This window comes from Coffea arabica, chromosome 4c (assembly GCF_036785885.1).
Source record: "Coffea arabica cultivar ET-39 chromosome 4c, Coffea Arabica ET-39 HiFi, whole genome shotgun sequence".
Classification (NCBI taxonomy): domain Eukaryota; kingdom Viridiplantae; phylum Streptophyta; class Magnoliopsida; order Gentianales; family Rubiaceae; genus Coffea; species Coffea arabica.
In genome coordinates, this window is record NC_092316.1 from 2,695,607 (window position 1) to 2,705,856 (window position 10,250).

Below are 10,250 nucleotides of genomic sequence, written 5' to 3' on the forward strand. Positions count from 1 at the left end.
TACATGATTATTTAATTTCATCTGGTATTAGCTAGTAAAAAATCTTGCATTCATTGTCAAGAGAAGATAGCTCACAAGTTGGGTCCAATTACATACATGTGTTTATGCTATTATTATTAAGCAAAATCAAATAAACATATACATGTGTTTAAAAAAAATGTATTCACATACATAATTAGTGAGAAATGAAAATTTCATTTTTTGAAATGTGAGGGATGGAGAAATTCATTTTGTGAAATGTGAGGGATGAGAAAAATCATTTTATAAAATGTGAGAGACGAAAAAATTTATTTTATAAAATGTGGAGTACTATAGATCAGATTATATAAAATATAATTTGACAAATTTACCCTTCAAAAATGATCACGTGCCTTGCACATGATGGATTCCGGCCAAAAAAATGATCGGAAACCTAGTTAGGGACTAAATTTGACCGATGTGAATATGTAAGAGACATAAAATTACACTTTTAAAAGTGAAGGACGAAAAAAATTATTTTACAAAATATAAGGGACGTTTTGGATGATTTTTTCAATAATATAATATTCAACATAGGGAAAATGGCCAATTTCGTTCTTAAACATTTTTCTAGAATCGATTTAGTCTCCAACTTTTATTTTTGACCAATTTAATATATAAACTTATTTTCGAATCCAATTATAATCTTCCACAGCAGCACTACCACCTAAAAGCAAATTGACTTCTAATTAAACAATTAAATAAAGGTATTTTGGAAACTTTGGATTATCCCCTCTCTCCATTTCCAACATCCATCACCAGCCACCCTTCTTCTTCCACCTCTCTTTCCCTACCCTCTTTTCCCAACCTTTGAGTTTACATTAAAATTGAGAAAATTGAAGAGGAAACCTGCAAATGCTTTCTAGCTCAAGTAAAAATAGCATAAATATGCAAATTTTATCACATCTGCTGCCATTATGGCTGATGGAGAAAAGAAGTCCCAACCATTTGCGCAATCGTTGCTGGAGCATTTGTTAGCTACAATTGGTGCACTGTCATAATCATCAGTCCGCCCTTTTGCTGATGTCCACCCTCTGCTTTCATACTAATAGTTTAACAACTTTTGAAAATCATCTTAGTTTTTCTACAAATTTGCTGAAGATGTTGCGAATTTGTCAAATGCATTTCAAAGCAAATTGCTTGTGCTGTTGTAAGACCCGATGGAACTGGTAGCTAGTAGAAAGGAGGTATCTATCAGTTGTTGGAATGCATTTTGAATTTATTGAATGCCTTTTCAATTGTTGGAATGGATGATGTGAGGTGAATATTCTTGAGTAACTCTTACACGAGAACATATAAAAAAGTGAGATTTGGTCGCAGATTTGATTAGATTTCACTGGAGAGGGAAACGGGGTGTGGGGAAAGAGAGAGGGGAGAGAGGGTTGGGAGAGGAATGCTGGTGAAGGGGTTGTGAAGAGGTTGCAGAAGGGGTAGTGAAGGGCAAGGGTGTAGAGGAAAGGGGAATGGCGTGCGTCAATGGGAAAGGGAGTGACTGAGGAAAGTAGTCGACAGAGGAGAGGAAGGGAGGAGAGGCGGTGGTGGTGGCGGCGGCAACAGTGGCAAGGAGAGGTGAGGTAGGGGAATGGTTAGGAAGTTAATTAAAAATTTTAAAAACACCTTTAAAAAGTTTTAAATTTTAAAAATACCTAAAATGCTATTAATTTTTTTAATATACTCAATTTAATTACAATTCATACCTAAAGTTTCCAAAATACCTTAGTTAACTGTTAAATTAGAAATCTAATTGCTTTTTGGTGGTGGCGCCACCGCAAAGGAACTTAATTAGATTCAAAAGTATGTTTATGTATTAAATTGATCAAAAATAAAAATTAAGGATTAAATCAATTTTAGAAAAAAGTATAGAAACGAAATTGGTCATTTTCCCTTCAAACATGTTAATAAGTTTTGATTCTTGTATTTGCCTTTTTGGGTCCGCCGGTTTAAATTTTGTGCTTTCATACTCTTTTACACAAAGCATTCACGTGTACGCCGGCTTCTGGTTATGACCAAATTCATGGTCACCGGATGGTAAGGTAAGCTTGCAAGTCCCCCCCCCCCCCCCCCCCCCCCCCCCCCCAACTTCTTTTTTCAAGGGAAAAAAAATCATAAGAATCTAACACAATTGAAAAGCCTGCTGAACCTTTCAGACTATCTCCTTTAAACTTGACTTCCGGACAATAAAAGGCCAAGCTCATAAATTGCATGATTGCAGAGAGAAAGAAACTAGTTCCTAATCTACTAGTAATTACGTAAGCATCCCTGGTGTAAATTCGAGGAGAATAATCCCAATATGATGGAAGAGAGAGAGAGAGAGAGAGAGAGAAGTTCTAATGGTAGTAATGAGTGACGACTTATGAGTTATGACCCCAATAAGGTAGATATTAAAGGCTGCAAGATTAAGCTAAGGTAATGACCGACTCTTGGTGCAAGTCTTCGAGCAGGAACCGACGCAGTCATCCATTTTATCTCCATCTAAAAGGATAAACAAGAATCAGAGCTATAAATAATCTGTGCATGAATGTGTGTGTGTGAGAAATAGAGAAATACAGAACTTACTTGGTTTGCCTCTTGAGCTTATGCTTGAGCAAATGGAGACGGCACAGCCAAGCTTGCAGAAGTTGGCGTTATCTTTTTGATCCTCACGAAGATCATTCTGGGATTCCGGAAAGATGCAATCTTTCAAGCAGTGGGTGGAGCAGGAACAAAGAGTCTGAGTAGGCTCAATCATGCAGAAAATGAAGCATTTGGCATAGCAGTCCTTGAAAGAAGCAGCAGACTGCCCTACAAGCAACCCCATAACCACAACCATCATAACAAGTGCCCTCTTCTTCCTGGCCTCCATTTTCTCACTGTTCAAAAAAGATATCTTTGGCCTATAGAATTCTGTTCAACTCTACATCTATTGCAGTTCGGGTGGTGTCTGAAATCTGAATGGGGGTTTATATAGCCCGTGCGTCCATAGTGCTCCATGCATGAACCCGTTTCATTAGTACCGTGACAAGGAATTTCCCCTTTTGAAACAATTTGTCAGTACTGCTGCTTCTAGTTTGAGGCCACGATACCACGAGCTCTCTTTACTATACGGCGGGATTGTATATTTCCTAAACAAATCCCCTCGATAAATAATAATTTAGTCATTTAAGATCAACATGTGAATGTTTCTTGTCCTTGTCTCGATGGCCTGCTGAAATCCAGATGGACAGGCACTTGGTGCTCGCTCAAATCAGAGTTACTGCCATGACAACCAAAACCACTTCCAGTTATTACGAACTTGGTAAGCATTATTCTTGTCCTAGTTTTTGCTGTAACTATGTGAAAGAAAAAGTTCACATTAACTTAATTCATATAGAAGATTCTGATGTGGAAATGCGCAACAATAGAAATAATGGTATCAATTTGAAAATTTACTACTGTCAAGAAACTCATATTACCAGCCCACATAAACCAAACAAAATTGTCAAAGACTAATTTTGATAACATTAACATTTCATTGATGAATGTTTAGACATTAGCTTTGGGAGGAGTGAGCTAGCGATGGATCAGGAGGTTTCAATTTGATATGCATCCAAATTTCTTTGCAGGAGAGAACTGATTAGTCCCACAGATTCAGCAACAGCAGCACAAGTGGATGACCATTTTTGCACTTTATTATTGTTTTTTTAAAAAGAAAACTGGAACTTAACGACCACACAATGGGCTGGAGTGTCTTTGTAGTGATGCATTTGGAGCCTCCACTTCCTCACATGCCAAAATTTGTGCATTATTACCTTATCTCTTGGTCATAAATTTTCTTTCCACGGGTGCTCTTAGCTTTCTGAGTCTAAGGACAAAAGAAAATGCTCATGCTAGTAGTTGGCAGTAAACCACCAGCCCACCACCTAAGTGGGTGGGGTGGGAGGAAACCTTGCCTCCCACCAAAAAATGCCACATCTAAGTGGTTTGTTTCTAAAAAATTCAAGTGGGTGTGCTGTGCACCCGTCTGGTCCGGTGGTGGTTCAGTCCCCTCCAGGTTACCCTTGGACCTCCTTAGGTCCGTCCCCTTCCCCTTAGTGTAGGATAGAATAGGTTTATCGTCTCAAAAAAAAAAAGTAGTTGATAGTACCAGAAGTGCCTTCCATGCTGGCCTGTGATTTGGATTTTGGACCCTAAAAAATGGTATAATAATATAGTCAAAAAGTTCAGATACAGGATTAGGAGCAAGCGTGAACATTTAATTGAAATTATAATGTTAATAAGATGGTGAGATGAATAAACCATCTTTAGTGCTCCACATAAAAAACTAGAGGCCTTCTTGAATACATATTTGCCCCTGAAAATTTGATCGAAAGGAGGGATCAGAGGGGAAGGTATTGTGCTAATGTACATGCAATATATTGGTGAAAGCTTCTAGTATTGATGAATTGCAAATCATCAAAGTTTTGCTTAATCTCGGTTGAGGCTGAACTCAGTAACTGAAGGAAAATCAGGGTGCAGCTTTCGCCTTTGCACGTAATATTTCACCTTAATTGTTGGGCCAAGTCCAAAATTTAGTCCATAAGGTGCGTTGTTATATCCGAACTATAATACGCCTTAACTAGCTTTTGATGGTTTGGACGGCACCTGATAGAGGCCCGTGATGAACGGATTCCCGCGTGAAAGAACCAGCCAGTCATTTTTTCTTAAACAAAGTGATGAAACTTCAGTGGCCTTGAGCTGCATAATGCTAAAAGAGCTTGTTTGGATTGTGATTTTTTTGTAGAAAATTTTTTGAAACATTCCTTTGCCACATAGTTTCAATCACATTTCTATATCTAATCTTATAGACACCTCGGTTCAGTATTTGCTAGCGTTTGACATTCATTAGTATTTTGAGCTGGACTTTAATAACAATAAATTACAAAATTTACATAAGAAGGAATCAAATTACTCAAATTTAACTCAATTTTTTATGGGGGTTGAAGGAAAGTTATTTGTAATTAGTGATACAATATTAATCATATAAAATTGGGTAATAAAAAAAAGCCTTTTGAGCACTAAAACTATTCAATTTGTATGCTTTTTGATCACTAAATTATTTTTCGCTTTGGGTTGCCTACTTGATTCTCTAATAATTTTCCTCATTCCATTCTTTTTCCTTTGAAATTATATGATTTTTCACGCATTTGACTCAAATAATCTTGAAAATTAACAAAATTCATAAATCTAACAACAAAATGTGATGAAATAACGCTTAGTCCATTGCTCGTGTAATTTGAATAGATTATTGTAACGCAATGAATAAAATATATACAGGCTCTAGTGGATATTCAGAGGATTAACTTGGAGTGAGTTTGGATATGAAATTGTTTGGGATAATTTTTTTTTAAAAAAATATTATAACATTTTTTTGACATGATGTATATGATGTGATTGAAAAAAAAAAGTGATTAAAAAATGTGTATATAACTCAATCAAATAAATTTTTGCAAATAATGTACCATTCAAATATATTAATAAGTTTTTATTCAAACACAAAGTCCCTATTTGGCAAGTGAGTTTATTGTAATTTATTGTAGAAGTTTTTAAAATTTTTTTTGAAATATTTTTTTTTAAATATTTTGAAGTGTATGGTTTAAAAATTTTGAAAAGTTTCTTGAGATTACTATAATTAAATTTAAAAAACTTATAACAGATAAATTTGACAAAAAACTTATCTGCCAAACACTATCACTATATGTGTAGAAATAGTGAAAATCTATATCTATATCTATATAAATTTGAGAAGGGATTTTTAACAACAAGCCTCCACAACCCTTTCCACTCTCAACTCTATTTTCCTAGCATTTTGTATTTATTTTATTTCATAAAAAAAATCATGGGCACATTACATCCCCACATTTCCCTCCCACGTTCTCTCAAACAAAAATTTAACTTCCACTTACATTTCCACTCTCAACTCTATTTTCCTAGCATTTTGTATTTATTTTATTTCATAAAAAAAATCATGGGCACATTCCATCCCCACATTTCCCTCCCACGTTCCCTTAAACAAAAATTTAACTTCCACTTACATTAAAACTCCAACTCTATTTTCCTAGCATTTTGTATTTATTTTATTTCATAAAAAAAAAAATCATGGGCACATTACATCCCCACGTTTCCCTCCCACGTTCCCTCAAACAAAAATTTAACTTCTACTTACATTAAAACTCTAACACTCCCACGTTTCCTGAAACAAAAATTTAACTTCCACTTACATTAAAACTCTTTCCACTTACCCACGCGTCAGATGGTTGTGGTACCACTACTGATTCCTATTTTCCAGTGAATGGAATTGAATATAGCACATGATCTTTTCCAACTGTCACGGAGCAACAATATACTTGGTCCCACGTTCCCTCAAACAAAAATTTAACTTCCACTTACATTAAAACTCTTTCCACTTACCCGCGCGTCAGATGGTTGTGGTACCACTACTGATTCCCATTTTCCAGTGAGTTGAAGAGCATTGACGAGAATAAAGATAGCCCCTAATTCAACGGAATTGAAGATAGCACATGATCTTTTCCAACTGCCACTGAGCAACAATATACTTGGTACTACTACAAGTAACTCTTACAATTTCACTCCACACCCATCTTCCCACTCTAATTAAAACCCTTCCAATTAACTTCCTTCTCGAACCTCTCAAATTAACTTCACAATGGAACATGGCCGTTTACAGGCATGTCAACAACGCCTAATTTCAAACTCGCAAGATTGCAAAGGAGGAAACATCTGCTAACAAAACGAAAAGGACGCCACAACGGTCCCGCGCAAGAATTGGAAAAGTTCCAACAACTTTGCGTCGACGAAAGAGAAATCTCACATCAACTACGATGGATAAAATCTCGACTACACCGATTCAAACGCCGCGCCAATCAAATTAGAAGTTTCGGTACTATTATTCTTTTAATATTGATATTTTCATTGTATTTTCAATTATTAATAATATTCTCAATATTATATTATTGTTGTTTCCATTGTTTATAAGCATTAAGATTCTTTAAATATTCTACTTCTTCACATGTTACTAATCCTTGCCAGCTCAATCAACAAAGTATGGTACTATGGCTTTTATGTGAGTTTAGGCATTAGACATATAGTTCTCATTGTATTAGTAATCGGATTAGTCTCGGAACATGGTCATAGCTTTGATTAGAGAAAATATATATTTTTCATTAAATGTCTACCTAAATGTCTCTTTCATGAAATAGTCCCGTGACTGTTTTATGAATAGTGGGTATAATGGAAAAAAAAGGAGATACAATCTTATGTGTGTATACAATACATTATAAAGGAAATTATAATTAGATGTAATAATACTGAAAACAAATCTATTATTTCTATGCACAAAGCGCTAAAAGTTTAGAACAAAAATGGAGATTAAGATATTTTCTCCAGTCACCTCGAGTGACTATCCAGACTTAGACACAAATAGCTAGGGAAACTGACGAGGGAGTAATGTAACATTCTTTTTTTTTTTGAAAAAAATATAAAAGTAAGGTAATGTGAATTAACTGAAACATTATACTGAACAAGGAATGCAGTTTGCATTTATTGCAGAAGTCTTTGGTGGAAGATCATGCTTAAAGTGCTTCACTATAGCCCTTTAAATTTGACAAAGGTAACGAGTAATTCCCAAAAGTATACTACGTCCCACATTATGGCTGAACAACTGATGATGGTGAACACTTGTATCAAACTGTTACAAAAAATAATGGGTCCGTTTGGATTAGCTGTTTTTGGGGTTGTTTTTCAAAAACAGCACTGTAGCATTTCGTTTTTCAAATACAAGTCCGTTTGGATTAGTTGTTTTTGGGGTTGTTTTTCAAAAATTATATAAATAACTTTTACTGTAGATGTTTTATGGATTATTTTTAGATGTATTTTTAAAACATATTTTCGAGTATTTTTATAATGTATAATTTTTAAATTTTTATAACAATATACAATTATACATTTATAAATATTTATAAATAAATATATTTATATAAAAATATATAAATGTATTATATTATATATAATACATAATATAAATATATTTATAAATGTATAAATTATAAATAAATATTATATAAATGTATAAATTATATTTTATAATTTTTATATTTTTATTTTTATATACATTTATGCATTTATAATACATTTATAAATTTTTATAAATAAATATATTTATACTTTTATAAATAAATATATTCATATATTTATATATAAATGTTTAAATGTATATTACTATAAATATATAAATTATAAATGAATATTATATAAATATATATTATAATTTATAATTTATAATTTTTACGTTTTTATATTTATATACGTTTATGCATTTATAATACAATTATAAATATTTATGAATAAATATATTTAGATATTTATGAATAAATATATTTATATATTATTATAAATAAGTAAGTGTATTATATATAAATAAATTTATATATTATATATAAATAAATAATTGTATTATATTTATTTATTTATTATATATTATACTTATAAATAAATATATAAATGTATTATAAGTGTAATATATAATACATAACATAAATATATTTATAAATGTATAAATGTATATTATTATAAATGTGTATAAATTATAAATGAATATTATATAAATGTATATTACAATTTATAATTTATAATTTTTATATTTTTATATTTATATACATTTATGCATTTATAATACAATTATAAATATTTATAAATAAATATATTTATATATTATGTATAAATAAATAAGTGTATTATATTTATTTATTATATATTATATTTATAAATAAATATATAAGTGTATTATAAGTGTATTATATTATATATAATACATAATATAAATATATTTATAAATGTATAAATGTATATTATTATAAATGTGTATAAATTATAAATGAATATTATATAAATGTATAAATTAATATATTATAAATATATATTAATACTATGCATAAATGTATTAATGTAATAAATGTAAATGTATAAATTTATTAATATTATGTATAAATTTATAATTAATATTATGTATATTAATATAAATGTATAAATGTATTATATTATATATAATACATAATATAAGTGTATATTATAAATATACATAATATATATATATATTATGTTTAAATGTACATTTTTATAAATGTTCAATATATATAATATATATTATGTATATATTAAATATATATAATATATAACATTTATATAAATGTATAATAACACATTTATAATTTATATAATATATAATATTTATATAAATATATAAAAATATATTTTATATAAAATAAAATATTTATAATATGTATAAATAAATATATTTAAATTAATATAATATATATATATCCTATACATAATTGAAATATATAAATTGAAATAAACATATTAAATATGTATTTGGAGTTGTTTTTGATATATTGTTTGGATATGGTGTTTTTGGAGTTGTTTTTGAAATACACATTTACTGTAGCATTTCGATTGTGAAAAACAGTTTTTCAAAAACAAGGCCAAAAACAAGAATCCAAACGGACCCAATGTTTTGCTAACCTGTGGTATTTGTGTGAGAAATTATAAAGGTAATTTAATTTATTTTCACTTTATTTTATTTAAATTTTATAGTTTATCAATAAATAAAACACATTGTACAGGACCGTCACTCTATACTATTCGAGCAAACAAATTGTATATCAATCACTACTTGGATTTTGCTCAATACCTACACAGTTGGTAAGTTTTACAAATATCAAAATATTAAATTACTAAAAATATTTCATACCCTTATGAATATGTATTTGAAAAATTTGTAGGTTTGAGAATGATAAATGTGCTCAAAAATTAGTGATGTGGTTGCGGTCATGCAATTTTACAATGTCCCAAGCATTGTTGATATCAAATGCTAAAAGAATATGGATATCCGAATATGCAGTTATCCCTACGGTACAATTCCTCTCAAATAATTAAGTAATGAATAAGTATCTAGATATAGTTTCGAATTAATAATTGTAATCTATACATTCTTTGGATGGTTTTTTGTTAAATATTTTCGGATACTTGCTTACATTCAAAGTATCAACCTAGACAATATGTTCCATGAGTTATGCAAAAATTGTGGCCAATCATGTCAATCTCATTTTGCAAAAATGGTGTGTATCCATTGTAATGACGTAGTCGACACTATTGTCAGGTAATTATTTATATATATTTTGAATTTTAATATAATTTATTGCATTATCCATCACAATTTC

General features: G+C 30.5%; 1 protein-coding gene across 1 annotated transcript; it reads right to left on the minus strand.

The window, feature by feature from the left end:
• Nucleotides 1–2,419: 2,419 nt before the first annotated feature.
• Nucleotides 2,420–2,860, minus strand: LOC113740179 (thionin-like protein 2). The gene is made up of 2 exons (XM_027267707.2): nt 2,575–2,860; nt 2,420–2,490 (listed from the first exon to the last, which is right to left on the minus strand). Exons 1-2 carry the CDS (start codon nt 2,858–2,860, stop codon nt 2,420–2,422), a joined length of 357 nt encoding a protein of 118 aa, XP_027123508.1.
• Between the last annotated feature and the right edge of the window lie 7,390 nt (nt 2,861–10,250).

What these genes read in the sequence shown, in the direction of transcription:
- LOC113740179 (XM_027267707.2), bottom strand. Translation starts at nt 2,860, where the DNA reads ATGGAGGCCAGGAAGAAGAGGGCACTTGTTATGATGGTTGTGGTTATG. An exon ending in AAGCTCAAGAGGCAAACCAA is followed by an intron (nt 2,491 to 2,574) that starts GTAAGTTCTGTA and finishes TTATCCTTTTAG; the next exon opens with ATGGAGATAAAATGGATGAC.